The sequence below is a fragment of the Bos grunniens genome, chromosome 19 (assembly GCF_055505025.1).
Source record: "Bos grunniens cultivar Pamir isolate PY7600 chromosome 19, Bosgru_T2T1.0, whole genome shotgun sequence".
NCBI lineage: Eukaryota > Metazoa > Chordata > Mammalia > Artiodactyla > Bovidae > Bos > Bos grunniens.
The window spans coordinates 23,542,609-23,565,566 of NC_141183.1; the positions used below are offsets into that span (position 1 = coordinate 23,542,609).

Genomic DNA, 22,958 nt, shown 5'->3' on the forward strand with positions numbered 1-22,958 from the left:
AATCAACTCAACATTCTTAGTAAAGATTATGGGCACCTTACCCACTTGTCCCATACCTCATCACATTTTAAGTTCAATTTATAAGCAATTTCTGAGAAAAGCAAAAGGAAAGAAATAGCTGTCTTGAGTCCTATATTGAGACAAAAAGGGTTCCTCAAATTCCTTGGCATCCTTACTTTGATCCCAAGACTCAAGGTAAGTTCTACTATGGTACAACTTAAAAGTTAAAATGGCAATAGAGGCACTTTCTCGGTGATCCAGTGGTTTAAGAATCAGCCTGCCAATGCAGGGAACACAGGTTTAATACTTGCTCTGGGATGATTCCATTTGCAGCAAAGCAACTAAGCCTGTGCACCACAACTATTAAGCCCAAACTCTGCAACCAGAGAAGCCACAACAGTGAGAAGAAGCCTGCACTCCGCAGCTAGACAGTAGCCACTGTACACTGCAACTAGAGAAAGTCCAGGTGTAGCAACAAAGACCCAGTACAGCTAAATAAATGAATAAAATTAGCAATTAATTAAATTTAAATAAAATTTTTAAAAAGATGGTGGAAATGATAAAATGTATTAAAAAAAATAGTAATAGATATATGGTTATGGAAAATAAGGCTAGACCTAAGTATCACCAGAACCTAGTTTATTTCCTAATCCATCCCCGTACCCTCTTACTCTCAGTAGATAACCTTCTTCACTGGAAACAGATGTCATCTGTTAGGTGGGAGCTATTTAACATTGTTTTACCTATACTTATTTACACCTCTAACCTTGCTTTCTCCTTTTCCTTCAATTACAGAAAAAATGTGTCAATCTCTTTTCCTGTTCAAGGATAATCCATACTACCACTTCTGGCTTTGATGTCATCTCCTCTAGAACCTCATTCCTTTAAATTACTTTGGTTCTTTCCTGAATCGTCAACTTTCCCCTCTTTATTTTCTTTTTCCTTAGCATTTAAATATGCTCAAAGCTCTGCATCCTTAATAAAAAATTAATAAAAACAAAGTCACAACTACAATCACCTTCCCATTAATTATGCTACCCACCCACTTACCCCACACTTTCACCACTGACCTTTTTTATTTTCAGATTCTCTTCTTGGGTCTTAAAACCTATTTACATCACCTGACATCTATAGCCATGCATTCCTTAAACCTCCATGCATTCCTTAAACCTGCTAATTTTGCATTCATGATATTTCCTTATTTTCTTCTGATCTATCTGACCAGTTTCTCAGGTTTCATCTTCTCATATCTTTTCTATGCTTAGTAACTCCTGAATCTACACTGCTAGTTTGAAACTCACATGTGATCATATGCCTTACTTGGTATCACTACCCTGGATATATTATAGTACCCTGAATATATTAGAGTATGGGGTTTCCTCTTTTGCCTCATGCATCCTATTCTTCCTGTATTCCCTACATTGACCACTGTGCCACCCATCTAGTTTCTCAAGTGAGAAATCTGTGAGTACACTGATTCCCCACCATTTACTCTCTCATCAAGTCTACTAATCTACCAAGTCCATGCTGTCCATCCTCTACTAGCAATGCCTTGGTTAGTTTAAGTTCAGACCATTTCTTATGACATTTTTAGTAAGTCTGTGTGCCCCCAGTCCATACCCTATATAGTGACCATTCAGTGACTTTTCTAAAGCAGAAGACTAATTGGTCTCTCTTATATCTAAAATAATTTGGTTTTATTTATAGTTGTGTAATTAAGATAAATATCACGAAGCCCAACCCCGCCCTCCTCCCTCTCTTATCGACTGTTTTCCCTCCTTCATCCAGCTGAGGACTCCTCTCTACGCCATCTCACTCAAAAGTCTCTGTGTAGACACTAAATCAGCAAGAATAGAGGCTGGTTGGATCAGACTAGACTATGAGACTCCTGTAGCCTGCTTAGAAAACTGAAAAGAAAATTCACTTTAGTCTAGAAGCTCACCAGCTTCCTGAACTTGGGAAGTTAGGGACAGACAGGGGCTAGACCCACCAGAATGGACACCAAACAGGACTGCAATTATTTCCTAGCCTGACACATCCCCCAACAGAAGAGCAAAAGAACAGAAGAAAGTATAGTCCAGAAAACTGCAAGATGATAGCCATCATCATTAAAGTTTTTGATGCCTTATTACTGTATATATAGATGGTTTTAACCAAGTGCAGCTTTAATAAGAATTATGGTGGGTCACAGATATAGTGACAGAAAGGAATCTTTTAATATCACATTTTATCTCATAAAGGTATTTAAGTATAAATAATAATTCTACAGTAATTTGGACAATTAATGAAATGCATTAATTATATAATTTGAAAACAAAAAATTAGCCAGCACCTCTTAATGGCTGTCTCTTATAAATAAAATTTAAATCAGCTCCTCGCAACTGCCCAGCTTCATCTCGCCACTGTGTTTCACTCTTCTTGCCCTAGCAATACTGACTCCTTTTCCAGTTTTTCAAACATGCTATGTTATTTTCACATTTATGTGCTTTTGTAAATTTTGTGAATTTGTAAATGTGAATTTACAAATGTGAATTTGTAAATTCAATCTCTTTTGCCTAGAAATGTGACCCTCTGTTGTCATTCTTTCTGGTAAATGCCTATTCATTCCTTGAAATCACATCTTCCCAGATGCTCCCAAATCTGGGGGTGGGGGAGAGTTTAATAAATGTTTACAGAAATAAGCAATTTATTTGTTTAGCTTCCCTACTAAATGCAACTCTCCAGGGACCAACCAGCCAACATGGGACTTTAGGTGCTAAAACCAGGACAGTCCTGGGCAACCCTGAAGAGCTGGTCACCCAACTCCACAAAGATAGGAAACATGTCATAGTCATTCTATATTCCCATCAATTAATAGATAATGTTTGTTAAACAGAACTGAACAGAAATATTTAATACAAAGGGTGCATCAGACAAGTTCAGTTCAGTTCAGTCGTTCAGTTGTGTCCGACTCTTTGCGACCCCATGAACTGCAGCACGCCAGGCCTCCCTGTCCATCACCAACTCCCAGAGTTTACCCAAACTCGTGTCCATTGAGTCGGTGATGCCATCCAACCATCTCATCCTCTGTCGTCCCCTTCCCTTCCTGCCCTCAATCTTTCCCAGCATCAGGGTCTTTTCAAATGAGTCAGCTCTTTGCATCAGGTGGCCAAAGTATTGGAGTTTCAGCTTCAACATCAGTCGTTCCAATGAACACCCAGGACTGATCTCCTTTAGGATGGACTGGTTGGAACTCCTTGCATCAGACAAAGATGGCTATAAAAAGCCTAATTACCTACAGAACCAACACTGGCCTTATTTCAACGGTCCCAGACTTGCTTTTTATTCCTCAATATGTAGGGCTATTACTCAAGGCTACTGTAAGTAACAAATGATATCACCAATTCACTTTAAGCAAATAGCCAAAGAGGAAAGAAGCAGATGATAAAAACTTCTGAAGGATTAACACTGTTCTTTACCAAATTCCTGTCTGTCTATATTATTAAAACCCAGAAGTAAGTGCTGGCAGTGGAGGAGAAGGGGACGACAGAGGATGAGATGGCTGGATGGCATCAATGGACATGAGTTTGGGTGAACTCCGGGAGTTGGTGATGGACAGGGAGGCCTGGCATGCTGCAATTCATGGGGTCGCAGAGTCGGACACGACTGAGCAACTGAACTGAACTAAACTGAAGTGTTGGCAGAATGGTCAGTCCCCAACTACATCTGTGTTTACTCTGAAATTCGATAACTAAGAAAGTCTCAAAAGCAGCTATAAGAGCAGGTTTCTCCCAATGAAACAAAGGAGAATTTCCTTAACTCAATGTGTGTAGGAATTTGCCTAGGACCACAAAAGTATTACTATGGCAAAAGCTCTCTGAATATTCCTGTAGGATATGAGTGATTCTCTAAAATGTTTGCATTAAAAAAAACCTTTACAAATAAAATAAAAAATACCTTTACAATCCTATCTCCTTTAGCTTCTTACCAAGACTGAGTCTGAGACTGCTGATAAAAGTATCCCATCACAAGTTGTTCCTAAGGTACAGACATCAGATGTACATAAACACAAATACTGCATTATTGGGTCTATCTATAACTCTTTAATTAATTAGCTGAAACTAAGGGTGTCAGAAGAGAGGGAGAAAATGCTTAACCTCATATGGTTACTATGTTACCTGTTGTTCAGCAAAATGTTAGAACACTTAATATCCCGATGCAGGAAATTCTTTTTGTGACAGTAATCCAATCCTTCCATTAGCTGTTTCATGAATGACTTGATATGGTCCTCAGAAAAGTGCACCAAACCAGATTCCAGAAGTCCCATTAAGTCATGGTCCATATATTCAAATACAAGGTAAAAGGCTCCTACACAGGATGAAGAAAAAATTTAGAAAAGAGAAAAAGGATGCTGAAATAACGATGCCTTAATTTTTATATAATTTTGGAGTTGACCATTAGCTCTCTAGAAAAAGATGTTTAACTTTATATATGAAAAAACTAAAACTCCAGCAATGGAGTAACTTGCCTATTTTAATAATAAATAACAGAACTACTATTTGAATTAATCTTCTGACCCACAGTCTGGTGCTTTTTGGACTACTTACGTCTTGAACGGGACAACTCCCCCAATTAGGCTGTATAACTAGTCTTTTATGATCTAAATCAGTTGGCAAATTACAGACTGCTTGGGGCAAATCCCTTCTGTCTACTGCTGTAAATAAAGTTTTATTTGTAACATACAACCATGCCCATTTGTTACACACTCTGAGACAACTTTTGTAGAAGTCTTTACAGAAGTGCTAACAGCACTCACATAATATGCCAGGGGTGCAGACTATTAATGAAATTTATAGTATTTAAGAATTGAAAGAAAAACGAATCATCCAATTCAACATCCTACATTTAAAAGTAAGGTAAAAGCCTAAGAGAATTGTAAAAGATTTGAAATCCACATTATCTGTACACTTTCAGCATGGTACATGATAGAGGCAAATTCTGTAACATAAGAAACACTAGACCTAGTTATACTATAATCTATCCAGTCTAAAATTCTTCTCTCAATAACATAAAGGTATGGATTCTTAGTCTAGAGGGTAGGCTTCAAGGACCCTGAAATAGCATATAACATTTTAAATGTTTTTTTTTTTAAATGTTTTTTTGAAGAATGAATCCATGAGATATTTTAAAAGGTCCATGACTGTCAAAAAGTTAACCACCATTGGATTAAAGGAATACTTTAGCTTTAGTTAAGCCCTCCTACAAAAAAAGAAAACACTAAAATTGCAAAAGAGTGGATAAAGGATACAAAGGGACAACTTAAGAAAGAGAAAAATAAGTAAAATTCATAGACAAGGGAAAAAACTTGTCTTGTCTTGTCTAAGGGAAAAATACCAATCCAAAATAATGGTATCACTCATATTTCACCTATCAGATGACAGTTTTTTAAAAAGATAAATTCAACATTATGGAGGATTAAGTGAGATGGGACTCACTGGTGGGACATAAATTATTATGCAATCTACAATTAAATATGAAAATTCCTTTCACCAAATAATTCTATTTCTAGGAAACTATATTAAGAAATAAATCAAAATGCAAAGATTTATGCAAAGATCCTCAATGCAGTGCTATTATAATATATTTTTAAACTGACAACTAATTGCTCAACAAGGACTGGTGAAATTAAATTTGGATTCATTTATCTTCATGCACAGTCATTAAAACATGTTAATGATACAGGAAATAGCTTATGGCAAGTTATAAAACACTAAATATACCTTGATCTCAGTTATGTTAAAATAAATACAATATCTATGAAGTACTAGAAAGAAATATGCCAAAATATTAACACTATATAGTGATCGTCTATGGATGGCAGTATACTGGAAGGGAGTGGGTGAGAAGTGATTGCCATTCTCCTTTTCCTATTCATCTACATTTTCATTTCTTCCACAATAGGTATGCATCACATCCATTCATTATTTTTTTGTGATTAAAAAAAAAATTTTATTATTTGGCCATTCCGCACAGCATGTTAGTTTCCCTGACCATGGATTGAATCTATGCCCACTTCAGTGAAAGCATGGAGTCCCAAGGAAGTCCATTATTTTATGATTTTTTTTTAAGAAAAAGAATTTGAACAGTATATAGTAAATTACTTATACAGTACAGAATGATATGGATAAAAGCAAGCACCTGTCCAAAAGCAACCAGTTAACATTTTTTTATGCATCTTTACTCTGTATTATTTTTATAATCAGAAAAGGTTAAAAAACACACCCAGAAATATACCTAGTATACTTAATTCTATTCCAGTCTAATTTTCATAAATTTATCTAAGCAGAATTTCCTTTTCTTTAAAACTACTTCTGCCAAACTCAAGAGATACTACTCCCTTAATGCTAATACCTCTGAGGCTCTGTAAAGAAGTCCAACTTAACTTTAACCAATACCCTCCTAATTTTAAGTATTTCAATCATATTTTCTTAATATCCCAGGCTATATTCACATATGCCATCTCTTTACAGCTGCCCATTTCTAAACCTTCAGATTTATTTTAACAGAAGTTGGCTGGATGTCATAGATAGACTACAACAATTTTATTCCCCAAAGACAAGTTACAAATCCAGGAAAACCACAATGTGACCTGAAGAAAATTGTTTTAGAAACACCTGCTTTGGATTCTGAACTGTATGAGCACAAAGCTACGTTTAAAAAAAAAAAGATGCCTATAAATGAAGGAGGGCTTCCCAGTAGCTCAGCCGGTAATGAATCCGACTGTAATGCAAGAGACCCTGGTTCTGGTTCTGGTTCTGGGTCAGGAAGATCCCCTGGAGAAGGGCTAGGCGACCCACTCCAGTATTCTTGGGCTTCCCTGGTGGCTTCAGATGGTAAAGAATCTGCCTGCAATGTGGGAGACTTGGGTTTAAACCCTGGATTGGGAAGATCCCCTGGAGGAGGGCATGGCAATTCACTCCAGTATTCTTGCCTGGAGAATCCCCATGGATACAGTAACCTGGCGGGCTACAGTTCATGGGGTGGCAAAGAGTTGGATATGAATGAGTGACTAAGCACAGCATAAATGAAAGAAGGATGAAAAAATGAGAATAACTGTCTAATCTGGGTTTTAACTTTCATTACTATTATTATAATTTGTGAAAAAAAAAAAAAAAAAACAAAAAGAACACTTCAAAATGTTGCTTGGAGGAGAACCTTACATTTTTTTATGTGCTCGCCTTATTAGGTGTTACAGCACTTTAACTGTAATGATTAACAATCATTTCCAAAGAGTACACTGATGAGGATGGATGGACATTTTATAAAATACGCACTGTTCAGCATAAGAGCAATGTATTAACATCTTAATTTTGATATGAATTAAAGAAGCTGGATTTGTTTAGTACAACCTGTTAAAAAACACAAACATGCAAACAAGAAAGGGAAATAAAATGTACCAATCTACCATACAGAAACATGATTCTTTGCTAGTACCTTTGTCCTTCTTGAAATCCAGTGCATCCTGTTTATCTGTGACAATTTCCTTCATGTTAACAACACTTCGGTGGATCAGCTGACGAAGGATTTTGATCTCACGAATGGCTGTGATTGGGAAGCCCTCTTTTTCATTGTCCAGTCTCACCTTCTTCAGAGCCACTAGCTCTCCTGTTACAGCAAATTCAAACAGTTTTATCATAATTAGCATTTTCTGGCCACCATCATGAATCAACCAATATATGCTCTTGCTCTGATAAACTTAATGCCTACTTTAATGCTACATGCAAGATATTTTATATTGTTTTTTTTTTTTTTTTTAATCCCCAGGTCCCCTTTCTTATCTTTGATTTTTAAATGACTTTAAAATTTTAATTCAATATTCGATTAGGCCTAAAAATTTTGGATTATTAAAATATACCAAAAATTCAACTACTTCATTTTATTTTCAAGGACTAACTCCTTACCAAACAAAGAGCAACTTACAAATTTTATTTTTACCTTTTCTTAAATCCCCCAAAACATTTTCACTGGACAACCAGAAGGAAGGCTTTTAGAGGGTAATAATTATATTATGCTTTTGGAAAATTTTGGTCTATTTTGTAACTTTTGGAGACCAAATTAGAACTCAAAGTTTACTTTTGCTAAATCCACTTAAAGCAGCAGTACTGCTAAATTTTTAACCTTCTGACATCTAGAATTTTTTGGCATTATTTACCTGTGTCTTTGTCTTTGGCTTTATATACCTGGCCATAAGTTCCCTCTCCAATAATCCCAATAATGTCAAACTTGTCCACACAGCGTTTCCCCCAGTCACTTTCTGTTTGTCTTCTTTCTCCGTAACGCGGACAACAAATTCTAAAAAAGGCAAAACAAAAAAATAAAACAAACAAAAAAGCTGCTCTAAAAATTTAAGTGTTTTGTTTTGTTTTTTTTCTGCATCACACAGTTTGTGGAAACTTGTTTCCCAACCAGGGATCAAACCCATGACCTTCAGTGGAAGCTCAGAGTATTAACATGCCAAGGAATTCCCTAAGTGTATTCAAAAAGAACAAAACAGAATTCTTTTATGATGATTTCTCTGATTCCTGGGTCTTTTATCAGTTTCTTTATTAAAAAGGCAGGAATCAAATAATATAAAATAAATAGTAAACAGTCTCTCACAGTGGCTGAGATTTTTCTTTTTTTGGCCTCAGGAAGACATAAGATCAAATAATAGAATTGCTGCTTATTTTCTAACTTCTTACTGGCTTCCTCAACTATAGAATGGGAAAATAATCCCTAAATCATAGGGTTACTATAAAAGTAAAATATAAAACTTTGGCAATAATATATGCTCAATAAACGGCAACTGTTTTTCTTACTAAGAGAAGGCGGCTAACAATCAGAAGATCAAACCCAGATTCTACTACATTATGACATGGCAACTCATGTAGTTCAGGGGAAAAAAAACCCACATCTATTAATTCCTCATTAATATGTACATGATTGACATCCTCTGAATATAACGATTTCTTTCTTCTTTAATACTCTAAGTAGTATGAACTCAAAAGATACCATGGGATCAATGTTCATGGTAAACTTGAACTTGGGAAATTATTACTTTTCTAAAAAACATGACAAAGTATCTGGGGATGCAGATGAAAGAATTTTATCCGTGAAAATAAAGCAAGATCTACACTAGGCCCAATCCTCTATGATCCTAATGGTGTAGGTTATGGTCCAAAGGTAGGGATGGATCCTGCCAAAAACTCACTTTGGTCTCTTTTTGTATGGTTGCTGAGGTGGTGTGATTGCCTTTGGTTCTGGAGAGTCTGGGGGAGATGGATCCCCACCAGGGAGCTCTGGAGGGAGAGGGAGGTCTGTGAGTAGGTGACGTGGTCTTTGTTCCTTCTCTTTCTTCACAGGTTTTGAAGGTAGAGTTTCTTTCGGACTAAACAACAGAGAGGAAAAAAAGAAAAAGATCACAATTACTTAAAGAATGTGCAAATAAAACTCAAAGATTGTAATGTCTGGTTATTAAAAGGTTAAAAAGATTTTACTTTTAAGCGAAAAGCCCCTGTAATATAACATAAAGAAATGGAGTTTAGTCACAGTTCAAGAGACTTGGATTTTGCAAAAAGAAATCTATAGTATATTAAAAAAAAAAACAAAAAAACTTGGATATTATTTGTAGAAACTTTAATAAACTCTTTAATGTCCTCCTGAAGAGGCTATCTGGATTTTTATTGAGATGAAATAAAATACAGGAAGTTATAATCTTAAATTTGCAAAGCACCATGGCAAACCTCCTCTAAAGATTTCAATAATGATGGAAAGCCCAACAGTGTAATACTACTATGTTACTAAAGATGTGGAGAGAAACTTGGAAAAAGCAAAGAGTATTTTAGAGTGTTTTGTAAGAAATACAGCTAAGCTGGAGATCAAAATAAATGATTTATTCTACTGGTTGGGAAGAAAAGGCAATCATATTCAACCACCCAAAATGGATAAATAACTCTCAAACTAAGAATCTAAAAAGAACGAGTCCAAGAGACTATTTTAGTATCATTAAAGCACTGGCGGCTCAAATGGTAATGGTAAAGAACCTTCCTGCCAATGCCAAAGACACGGGTTCAATCCCTGGGTTGGGAAGATCCCCTGGAGAAGGAAATGGCAACCCATGCCAGTATTCTTGCCTGGGAAATTTCCTGGAAAAAGGAGCCTAATGGGCTACAGTTCATGGGGTCACAAGAGTCAGACACGACAATGACTAAACAACAACAACAAAGTACTGGCAGCAGAAAGCCTCTCCAGCAAATTATAATAGTCCGTGGGGGAACAAAAGGGATGGCTTTTCTGGAATAGATTAGAAAATTCAACTTTCAGATCTAATTTTTTAACCACCTCTACTTATGGGTAAAAAAAGGATTTTGCGCTATGCATGTCCTCAGGAAAAATAGGCAGCATACTAATTCATGTCTAGAGATAAAACCATGATAGTCTTTTGTATTCCATCACAGTATCAGAAGATTAAAAAGCATCTGAGAATCCTAACCACAGTAGGAACCTCTTCTACTTTTTCAGCAAGTGGTTATTAAGAGAAAACTTTCATAAATACTTACATAGAACCATAAACACATCTAAGGATAATACAGCTATCCCTTGCAATGTATCTTTTTAAAGCATACTGCTACCTTCAGTGTGTGAAACACAATCTCAAAAGCTACTACTTCCTATTATTTTTCATCATTTTAATCTCAAAAATCATACAAAATAACAGAATCTAGTTTGTACCATATTAACCAGAACTGGGGTAGTCAAGGTAGAGCAAAACGATCATCTGAAATTTTCTGTTAAATTACTGATAGTGATGAACACACACCAACTTGCAGTAAGATTTTTCTACCCTGAAACAAAGTCTGTTACGAGAAAACTCTTGGGTCAGGATGTCATATAGATTTTTTAAATTTCCCCAATTTTTAAGACATTCAGAAAAGAAAATTCCTAATTTTTCAACTACTATGTCAAAATACTTTTTATAAAATTCAATTCATGATTCAAAAATAAAGTCTAGCTTGCTTCTGTGTCACTAGAATTAAATTAACTGAATTCTTTCACCATCATTTCACGTAAGTTCAGTCTATATTTTACATTTACATCTTTTTTCAGTCTGTTATTTCAAGAAAGAATGCGTGTTTGATGGGATATGTACTACCAGTTTAGAGCACACAAGTTAAACAGAGGTTAAATTTTGTTTCAACAAATTCCACATGTACCAAAAACCTTGCAATAATAATGCATAAAATAAAAATGGTAAAATTGCAATGCTTAGAAATATTATGGTCTTTAGCCTTTAGTGTAGGGTACTCACTAAAATAAAGCTCTATATAGTTCTGAGAACATATGGTAGATACAGAAAGGGTCTAACATAGTGGAAGAAATATTGTCGGAGAAGGCAATGGCACCCCACTCCAGTACTCTTGCCTGGAAAATCCCATGGACAGAGGAGCCTGGTAGGCTGCAGTCCATGGGGTCGCTAGGAATCGGACACGACTGAGCGACTTCACTTTCACTTTTCACTTTCATGCACTGGAGAAGGAAATGGCAACCCACTCCAGTGTTCTTGCCTAGAGAATCCCAGGGACGGGGGAGCCTGGTGGGCTGTCGTCTCTGGGGTCACACAGAGTCGGACACGACTGAAGCGACTTAGCAGCAGCAGCAGCAAGTCATTACTTGAAGATTCAGTACCAGAAAGAACACACTGACCCTATCAATATCAGTATTTCCTGCTTCTCCATTTATACCAGCAGATGGGTTCACTCATGGAGACAAAGTTGCATTAATGCCTGTGTATAATTAAAAAAAAAAAAAAGTTGTCAAATCCCAGAGTGCTCAAATTTTAGAATATGGATAGTCTCTTGGAATTTATGATGCTGGAATTTATTCTGTAGGTACAACGTAAACGCCTCTGAGATGTCTTTACTGTTAATAAAAAAAATATGAATTTACATATGAACTACAAAAAAAGAAAATTAGCTTTATTTTGGGCCATGTCACACAGCTTGTAGGTTCTCAATTCCCTGACCAGGGATGGAATTTGGGCCCACAGCAGTGGAAGCTTGGAGTCCTAACCACTGAAAAGTCAAGGAATTCCCCAAAATTAATTTTTGTAATTTTCAAAATTTAAAATAAACTACTTTAAATATCCCCATCCCTGATAGCTCACTGAATAAAGAATCTGCCGGCAAGGCAGCAGACATAGGAGATATGGGTTCGATCTCTGGGTTGGGAAGATCCCCTGGAGGAAGAAATGGCAACACACTCTAGTATTCTTGCCTGGGAAATCCCATGGATAGAGGAGACTGGGTGACTAAACATGCACTTTAAATGTGGCCATTTATCTCATTCCTCTTAAAGAAGGTTGTTTAAAAAGTGATTTATTTTTATAAACGTCTATTAAAATTTGAATGAACATATTAAAAACTTTCTATTAGCATTCTAATAGAATAAAAATAGAAAACAAGCATTCTATTAGCAAAATCCTAAATTCAAACCTGAACGTTTAATAGGTCTTTTATACAAGAGTTCAGTACTTTAAAAATACAGCCTTTAAGAATCCTGTAGACTCTACCCAAGTCTGATAAAACTCCAGATGAACCACGCTATCCAAAAAAAACAAGAGAAGAAAACAACATTTTAAAAACCCTATATGGTTAACTGAAAATTTAAAGAAGAGTATACAGATGATTGGACTTCCCAGGTGGCTCAGTGGTAAAGAACCTGCCTGCCAATGCAAGAGACATAAGAGATGCAGGTTTGATCACTGGGTCAGGAAGATCCCCTGGAGGAGGGCATGGCAACTCACTCCAGTATTCTTGCCTGGAGAATCCCATGGACAGAGCCACAGACAGAGCCTGGGGGAGCGGGGAGTTACAGTCCATAGCGTCGCACAGAGTCGGACACAACTGAAGCAATTTAGCTGCATATATGGATGATCTCCTTAAAAGAAGCATATCCCCATGACCAGCTATGTCTGTGAAGAATGCATTATATCAAAGCGGATGTTTGGAAGTCTTTGCTTCTAGAAATAATAATTGTAGACTGTGAATCAGAAAGGTTTTTGCAAATACCATTAATTAAATTCACTCTTCTATTTCATACCTGGGTTTATATATTTCTGCTCAATATACATACTATACACACACACACACACACGTTTGAAAGAGAGATTAATTCTTTTCCCAAAAGGACAAATCCTCTAATACAACCTTTATATCATCCATGTAACAAATAATTTCTTAACTACATGCCCAATTTCATTTCACACAAGCCTGGCCTTGGTTCCTTCAGCAGTTTTACTTATTCAAATAATCAGTATTTAATGACTACATTCTATGTCTTATGTTTAAAATACTATAGGCGATAAAAAGATGTATAAGTCACATTCTCAACATTTAAGCTCCTGCAGCCTCCTATGAGATAAAGTACAGAGGAATAGAAGTTCCATTCACAATGTTCAGATTTCTTCCTAAAAAGTCTTCTTACATAAAATTATTTTTTCAGGACTTTCCTGGCAGTTCAATGGTTAAGATTCAGCGCTTCCTATACAGGGGGCACAAGTTTGATCCCTGGTTGAGTAACTAGGGTCCCAAATGCCACACAGCCAAAAAAAACTTTTTTTAAATAAACAAATGTTTTTCATGTGAAAGGTGCAGCTGGTTCATGGCACCAAATAAGTAAATGAAGACAAAAACAGAAAAGCCATCTTGAATTTTAAGTTAGTACATAGTGAAAAAATAAAATTGATATTGGAAGAAATCTTCACTTCCATTTTTCTACCTTTAATAAGGACTATTAAATGAAACAGTTACACTTTTGGAATCAGAATATGTAACAAAAATAATTTTTCTCACTTCTCTCTTGCGAGTGTTCTTAAAGACAGCTACACATACTCAAATAAGCACTGAATGATCTTACTTTACCCTTCATTTACAATCTGAAAGATAGAAATCTCTACCTGCCTTCTATCAAAATTGTTCCACATCTGCAAATCTGCACTCTACCCTGACTCATGGTAGATAGGTTCAATGTCTACTTGGTTAGCCAAGTAAACATTTCAAAAGGAAGGTTCCTAGCCACACTGATATGATTCTAGCCACTATGTAAACTAATATTTAAACAAGGTTCTCATGGAAAGATAGTGGCCTAGGTTCCCTCTGGATGACTTCTTTTTCAACAAAACTACAAAAATATATATTTTGTATCTATGGTAAGTATATTGTGTACCTCAAACAAATTTTCCTACATAAATTTCAGGTTCTTTTCTTCTCATTTGTAGTTCTCAGGATATGGCAGAATTCATTAATACCTATTAATATTAGAAAGAGCATGTGGAATTTTTCTTTAAAATAATATTTACCACTATATATAGTAATGGAGCCATTCATTTAAATAGTCTCTTTTCCCATCATTTATTGCACTTGCACCTTCTAAAAAAGCACAGAGAGTAGTTTGAAAAACTATAGACCTAAAGGGCTGAAATGTATCACTATTTAAACTACTGCTGTCACCTGGAAAGTAACAGAAGCTTGGGAATTGATCTGGGATGCACGACTGATAATATTTATTTCTGTGCTTACAACGAAAACTTGTTGTATTAAGTGAAACTCATATTCTCTATAACAAGAGGGCAGAATCTCCATAGAAAAACAATAATCCGAAGACTGCCATGGTATATGTCACTGCTGATTCAAGTTTGTTTGGTTGTACTTGCCTAGCTAAGTCCACCAAGAAATTAAACAAATATATTTCCTAATGTCTTCCATGAAATCAGACTCATGTTTCAAATCATTTCAGGTCTCAATAGTCAAAAGGATTATTAAAATGAGAGCTCTTCTTATCACCACACTGTGAATTTATATTCTAATTAGCAAAGACTCTACATATTGTTCTTTTGCTTCTTAAGGATAATTTTTTTAAAGCATCAAGATGGAAAAAAGTCGATATAAAAGACATTTTTGGGACTACTTAGGATCTTAATATTATTATTATTGATATGCTACTGATATTATTCAATAAATGAATGTTTTTTAGGGTGATAAAGGTATTATGATTATACAGGAAAGTGTTCTTGTTAGAAGAGACATGCTAAACTATTCAAAAAAGTCATAATATCTGTAGTTTAAAAAAATATGGTAAAAAATTAACTGGTCAATCTAGCTGAAGGGCATACAGGTGTTAATTTTTCTGCAGCTATGTAATACTGAAATTTTCAACATAAAAATTCAAGGAGAAAAACACATGATTTTTAAAACTTTCAATCAAAATTATTGATAAATACTCGTGAGAAAAAGGATTACTAGACCTCAAATTATAATTATCTTTTCCTAATCATGTCATACATAAGGACTTTTTCCACTGAAAACCTAACATCACAGGCACTTCCTATTCATGAAAGCATTCTAAACAGACACACATCAGAACCATTTTGACAAAGCCTTGAGAACAAAAACTACATTACACTTAGATCAAGAGGGTTAAAATTTCCCAGTTAACTACAGTACTTACCTATCCATGTCATCATCTCCCAGTAATAAGGGTGGGAGGGGCAGAGGAGGCAACGTTGAAGTTTTTAGGTGTGGAATAGCAGCTGTTACAGATACTTGAGTCTTCACAGAAACCTGTACAGAGGGCTGAGAATTTGCCTGAGAGGACAGAGTAGATGTCCTTGGATGAACAGAGGGGGGCAAAGTTGAAGTACTTGAAGAAAGAACCTGACTAAATGTTGGCTGGGGAGGAGGCAGAGGTGGCTGCTGTGGAATAGCTGGCAGTGGAGGCAAAGGTGGCAAGGGGGGTGTCTGTGGTGGAGGGGTAGTAGTTGGTAAAGGAGGTGGAGAAGTAACTGTGGGAAGAGGAGGAAGGGTCTCCTTTTCAGATGTCTCTGTCTCTTTTGGAGTAACAATCTCCTCTTTCAGTGCTACAGGTTTAGAGTCTTTTGTTCCCTGTACTTTTGTATCTTTAAGAACAGGATGCTTCTCAGAGTTCTCATCCAACTTCACTTTCCCTGTATCTAAAGAATTTTTGACCTCTGTGTTTAGATGTGTTACATTCACCAGTTCAGTATCTGGGGCAGATTTTTCCAATTTTACACCTCTGGGTAACTTTTTAGGCTCCAAGCCTGAATCCTTAGCCTCCACTGAACTGTTCTCTTTTCTAGGTAAAAATATAGGTGAACCCTTGGATTCCTTCCCATCCATTTTTGCTGCTGCTGCAGCTGCTGCTCTCTCCTTCTTTTTCCTACTGAGTTCAGCTCCCAAGCTGGAGTTCAATGGAAGCCTGACAGGTGAGATACTGGAATGTCGACTGCGTGACCCGGATCTCTTCTTTTTACTATGAGAAGATGAGTGTCTTGAATATGCAGGACTTCTACTTCTAGACTTCATTGATTTTCTACTGGAAAAAGAAAAAAAAAATAAATGAATAGACTACAGCAATACGGAAGAAAACAGATTAGTTAAACTATGAAGAACTGTAACTAAAAAAACCCAGTTTGAGTACTTAGCAGTCTTAAAAATAGATTGTTGTTGTTGTTCAGTTGCTCAGTCCTGTCTGACTCTTTGCGACCCCATGGACTGCAGCACACCAGGCTTCCTTGTCCTTTACTATCTCCAAGAAGTTTGCTCAAATTCATGTTCATTGAATCGGTGATGCTATCTAATCATCTCATCCTCTGCCACCCTCTTCTCCTCCTGCCCTCAATCTTCCCCAGCATCAGAGCCTTTTCCAATGACTGGCTCTTCGCATTAGGTGGCCAAAGTATTAGAGTTTCAGCTTTAGCATCAGTCCTTCCTATGAATATTCAGGGTTGATTTCTTTTAGGATTGACTGGTTTAATTGCCTTGCAGTCCATGGCACCCACTCTCAAGAGTCTTCTTCAGCACCACAATTTGAAAGCATCAATTCTTTGGCTTTCAGCCTTCTTTATGGTCCAACTCTCACATCCATACATGACTAATGGGAAAACCATACCTTCGACTATACAGACCTTTGTCGGCAAAGTGATGTCTTTGCTTTGTAATATGTTGTCTAAGTTTGTCATAGCTTTCCTTCCAAGGAGCAAGTGTCTTTTAATTTCACGGCTGCAGTCACCGTTTCCGAAGTGATTTTGAAGCCCAAGAAAATAAAATCTGTCACTGCTTCCATTTTTTTCCCCTTCTATTTGCCATGAAGTGATGGGACTGGATGGTACCATCAAATAATAATAATAATAGTAATAATGTATCAATATTGGTTCATTAATTATAACAAATGTAAGATAATAATAATAGGGGAAACTGAGTTTGAGGATATGAAAGAATTCTTTGTACTAGTTTCAGAATTTTTCTATAAATTTAAAAATGTTCTTTACTCTAAAAAATGGATTAGAAGGAAATAATCCTTCATGGTAACATATTTCAGTCATATAATCTAAAAATTATCCACTACTTATTCAACTGAAAGATGGATGGATATTTTTTCCCATGTTAGAAAATATCCATATTCACGATTACTTTTAGAATTTTGGTTTAAGTATCTGATAAAGTGAAAACATGATTTTTAAAAGTCATACTTAATGCTAAACGTAGTAACTAGCACACTTCACCAAAACCTAAAATTTTAAACTAGAGAGCTATCTAATTGAGAAATCCCAGGAAAAGATTTTGTTCCTGAATCCCCAGTTTATAATTAAGTTGTGCCTATACTAAACAAACTCTCAAGATACAAGACTTAGGATTTACAAACTATGTAAACTGGAGAAACTGTCTTGCCAAAATAATTTATTAGATGTTCTTAAAACTATGATGGCTTCTAGTACTTTCAAATATAAAATGATTTCCAATAAACATTTTAGAAATTCATAAAGCAAGGTATTATTGCATGTTCAACTTATTTTCTCCATTATTAAGAAAGGATTGGGAAGTAAAATCTGGGAATCTAAAAGGCAGATTATTCTAAATTAAAATCCAACCCCCTCTTAATTCTTTTTGCTCTTTAATAAAGTCAAATGTATTACCGGCCTTCTCAGGTAGTGCTAGTGGTAAAGAACTTGCCTGCCAATGCAGGAGACATAAGAGATGCAGGTTCGACCCTTGGGTCAGGAAGATCCTCTGGAGGAGGGCATGGCAACCCACTCCAGTATTCTTGCCAGGAGAATCCCCATGGACAGAGGAGCCTGGCAGGCTAAAATCCATGGGGTCACAAAGAGTCCGACACAACTGAAGGAACTCAGCAGGCACACAATGTGTCAAGTATGACTGGACAAAACATAATTTGCCCAATAGTCTAAAACAAATTGTTCCCATTTCAGATCTTCAATATCTCCCTTTTATGGCTGATCATTGGTAAGACTGATGTGATTCAAAATGTTTCAAAACAAATAGCATATACATGGTAGGGGAAACAACTCACATGATGTTAGTCATGATTTTCTTATACCCATAATGCCTTTTGGAAATTTTCTTCCAAAAGTTAATTAAAATATAAAATAATCACTGGAATCAAACAACAACATTTATATGAACATGAGGATACAAGACAATGAAACTAATTAAATGGATTTACTAAATACCCAGTTACTCTTAAGAAAACTAATACCTCTGTAAACAAAGTGGCTAAAACAAGAGGCTTTCTCTAAATTACAGACTGGGTTGAAACTAACATTATCTCAGGAAAACACTAAGTAATGTCAGAAACATGCCCTACAAGCCACTGTTTCTTTAATCTTTCCGCATGACTAAATCTTCCTAAAGAACTCTGCTACAAATCCTTCAACTTCTGAACAGAAGCTTACTGTAATAGGACATTTGGATGGCTGTAAGTTACATAATGTTAAAGTTGAGGTCCAGATCCACTCTTTAAGGGAAAAAGGGGGTAAAAAGAGGACAACAAATAGGTAAATTGTCTTCAAACAGTGAACAAAACTGTCTTCAATAACAAATGTATTTTTTCCCTGAATTAAGTTAGATTCCACCCATTTGAAATGAAATTGCTACTATTAATCACTACTAATTTGGTGGATGCAAAGATCTTCAAAGTTTCTCTCAAAGCATTTTCAGTCTTTAAAAATGATATTGCTTGTTTAATTCTGCCTGTTTCTCTCAAGGCAAAAAAAAAAAAAAAAAAAAAACGAGAAGACCATAAAAGGGATCTATATGTTCCCTACCCTAAGAAACTGAATGAGGAAAAATATGTACGTATGCACATATCACACACCTACAAACATGTAATGCTCTTTACTAGCCAACTAAAAATGTGCATGTGACTCCAAGATTATTAGTGTTTATATTTGTGTCCTATAGGATCATGTTGTGTTTTCAATTCTTTCTTGATTTATTTTTACCATTACTGCACTAATTACAACTGAGTACAGGAAGAGAGAACTTGAGATTTGAACCCAAAAGGAATTATTGCAAAAGCAGCTTGTTTTTACTGAAACTTGTTTTAGCCTCAATGCAATTCTGTATTCTCAAACCCCCTAACAATCAAAATTCTCAGAACAGCCTTAATGAAACTACTCCCTCAAGAAAACAAATATTCTGAGACTATTTCTTAGGCATCCTTAAAAAAAGCTAAGCAATTTTACAAATAGTACACTTAAGACATCTACTTCACTGTATATAAATTTACTTCTCATTCCTCCAGAAAAAAAAAGTCAACTCTAGCTAATGGTGTACATGCTAAAGTGTTTATAGTGAAGTATACTGATATATGCAACTTACTTTGAGATGAATCAAAACAAATGAAGATGGCTTGATGAAGAGATGGATAGAAATGATAAAATGTATATCAAGTATTAATTGTAGAATCTAGGTGGTACATATTTGAGTCCTGACTACAATAATAAAATGGAGGGGGAAAGCCTAAGGAACTTCATACTCTGACAGCTAGGAACTCTTTTAACTTGATGAATTCAAACTAGTTTATGAAAAATTATAGCTTTAGGTCAGCAAAAATTACTCACATTGACATATAAAAGACATGGCATGGATTTTTTTCTAATTTCTCTACTAGTTTTCAACATTTTTCTCACTCACTGATAAAACTTACTGACCAGGCACTGTACCTGGCCATGCACTCATATTTACTAATCAAACCTCGCAACTCTAGAACTAGGTAGTTATTACTCTTATTTCACACACAGAGAAATTAAATTATATGCCAAAGGTTACAAAACAAGATTAGGATTCCACTCAGATGTGACTCCTAAGCTCAAGTTCTCCTTTTGTGGAAAATGGTAAGACTATAAAGAGGGAGGTACATACACCTCATCACTTAGGAACAAGAACAGTTTTCTGTATACAATTCACTCCAACAATTAAATTTCAAACTAACATGTCTTTATCACCAAAAATATCACAGTGAAGATACTATTAGCATTTTTTAAAAGAAAGATTTTGAAAACTGCTGTGGTCACAAGATAGTGGTGATGCTTGTAAAGAAAATCAAAGTATCCTTGGAACCAATTTCTGCCAGGTTATACCATAAAAGGGAAGAGCTAATCAGTTTAATTCCCACTAGAAACATCAAAGATGGGAGTCTTTTGTAAGTTATCAAAAAAACTATCTATAAGGAAATAAACTTACAGGTCTGGAGACACAGTGGACAACGCAAGTGGTAGATGACCTAGGAAAACAGCCTCAAATAACACAAATGAAATCTCCAATCAGGTCCAATGAAGCCTAAAGCACTAATTCCAAAGTGAATTTCAAAAAGTTAAGACAAAGCAAACGAAATAACTGGATAAACTCTGAGAACCAGTATCAACTCCATGCATTTGGTAAGCAGAAGCCTATGATTTTTTCTCACATAGGAGCTTACAGCTGAAGATCCCAGCACTGGAAGTACCTACCTTTAGCAGCTTTAGGCATGTGAACTCTCCTCTTCAATTCTGGGTTAAGGGGAAGAGCAGTCTCACCTACATTATGACTAGCCAACAGCAAAATGTTCTAGACAATGCCAAACACTGGGGGCTTCCACAAAATGTTAACAGGTCTAATCCCCAGTTCCTCATAAGCCACTGTAGGAAAGAACGGACTGTTAGACAAATAGCTCACCTGGGAAGTGGACTCCGGCTCAGAGAGCGCTTGCTCAGAAAAGGGCTGCTGGACCGCCTTCGACCGTAGGGACTGGGTGATCTCCCACTGTAAGAGCCACTCCTTTCATAGCTGGAAGAACGTCGCCGGCTATAGGGACTCACAGACCTCTGTCGTCTACTGTAGGGACTGGGTGACCGAGTGCTGGACTGGTAGGCAGAAGGCTCCTTGTAAGGCGGGCTGATTGACTGCCTTCTAGAGGTACTTCCCGGACTCTTCTTGTAGGAGTCGTAATTGCTAGAGGTGTGAGATCTCGGGGGACTAAGGTCATAATCTTGGCCGTAAGAAGCTCCGGAGGGGCTATCATCTTGCTTGGGACTGTCGGACCACTTCCGGTGGGGACTCCTGGATCTCCGTTTAGGGCTGTCCACGGTTTTGTAACTTTTGGGTGTTTCCCTCTTCCGATGACTTTTACTTCGGTCTTTGTGTCCCGACTTCAACTCACGCTCTTTCCGGGTCTTCTCCTTATGGAGTTTGGATGACCTGGATTCCTTGTTGCTGCTTTTCGAGATCTGAGCCTTCCCGTGGTCATCATTCTCCTCATTTGAACGCTTTGAACTTCCTGATATCCGGTCCTTCGTCGAGCCCGACTTGCTGGAGGCTTCCAGGTTTTTTTCTTTCTCTGTCTGTTTAGTTTTTAATAAGTCGCGAGTACGTCGGTGCTGGTGGTGACGGTGTTTATGCAGGCGGTCGCTGCGATCAGTCCCGCGACGTTCATCATTTTCCCTCCGGTCCACTTTGAAAGCCAGGTCATCAGAGAAGGTATCGGAATCAGAGCTAATGTCATCATATTCCACCAAAGGTTTGATAACTGTGCCCAAAGGTGCTGCTTCGGGTGTCACCAATCCCATGTCTTTGGAGTGCTTGGACTTATGCCGCTTGTGCTTCGACCCCAAGCGGTGACGCTCTCTGCTGTTGGAGCTGCCACCTCCCGATGACGGCTGCAAAGTTCCAGAAGCTCCCCCACTCCCGTCCTTCTTGCCCCCATGTCTCTCTGGATTGGGCATTCCCTTTCCCCTGGCCTCAAAAAGGGGAAAAAGTTCCCCAGCACTCCAAAAAGTAACCCCCACCCTCCCCCCCAGCCCCACGCCTACCAAAGAGCCCCTACAAGGGGGTGGGGAGGGAAGGGACGGTAGTCCAGGCTCCTCCTCCCTCCCGTCTCCTCAGCACCCTCCTACATGAGGTGGGGGTGAAGGAGCCAGGGAAGAAATGAGAGTTCCTCAGCAGTGGAGTTGCGAGACAACGAGTAGCTGCCCGAATCTGTTTCTCCTCCTCCCCACGCCGAGCCAATCCTCAGGCCCAGACGCCGGGGAGGTCGAAGAAGTAGGAAGCCGACGGCCCGGTGCTGTGTGGCCGACTCTGGCTCTGGGGCCCTGTGAGGACTGCGCGGGCCCTTCCCCTACCCGGTAGCCCGGCTCGGGGCGACTTCCTGTCGCTGGGGTCCCGCGGCCTAGGTGCCTCACGCCCCCTTTGTCCCTCGCTCCTGAGGGACCCCCTTTTCTAGCTTCCGCCTCACCTAAGTACCTCACACACTCGGCCCCTCACACAGACTCACAGTCACACACTAGGTTAAACCGAAACGGCACTAGGAGGAAGGCGGGGGGGAGGGGGTAATCCCAAGAAATACCGCGAGAATCTTCAGTAATCTCGCGGTATTTCGTGCTTCCCTTTCACCTCTCGCCGCTGCTAGCTCAAACAACGCGAGAGCAGGTCTCCAGCAGAGGAGCATTCCGCCAGATTCTCGCGATAAGAATCGGGCTCGCCATTTGAGCAAAACTTTATTAAAACGAACCAGGGAGAATTTTTTAATTTGAAACTTTATTGATAACTCATTGAACAAATACATATTCCGCTTCGGCGCAAACTAATTTT

General features: G+C 37.5%; 1 protein-coding gene across 11 annotated transcripts in view; it reads right to left on the bottom strand.

The window, feature by feature from the left end:
* Positions 1-22,673, bottom strand: part of CDK12 (cyclin dependent kinase 12) — a 63,618-nt gene extending 40,945 nt beyond the window's left edge. For 8 of the 11 annotated variants that reach the window (XR_015147638.1, XR_015147636.1, XR_015147635.1 and 5 more), the window contains exons 1-6: positions 21,048-22,673; positions 15,523-16,407; positions 9,230-9,406; positions 8,192-8,331; positions 7,474-7,644; positions 4,158-4,347 (exon numbers count right to left, since the gene is read on the bottom strand). Coding sequence is in view for 4 of the 11 variants with exons in the window: in XM_086357893.1 (XP_086214019.1) it covers positions 4,158-4,347; positions 7,474-7,644; positions 8,192-8,331; positions 9,230-9,406; positions 15,523-16,407; positions 21,048-22,093 (2,609 nt within the window). In the remaining 7 variants the exon portion in view is untranslated. The remainder of the gene's footprint in view (positions 1-4,157; positions 4,348-7,473; positions 7,645-8,191; positions 8,332-9,229; positions 9,407-15,522; positions 16,408-21,047) is intronic. The other 3 variants (XR_015147640.1, XM_086357894.1, XM_086357892.1) reach the window with 1 other exon arrangement.
* Positions 22,674-22,958: the final 285 nt, after the last annotated feature.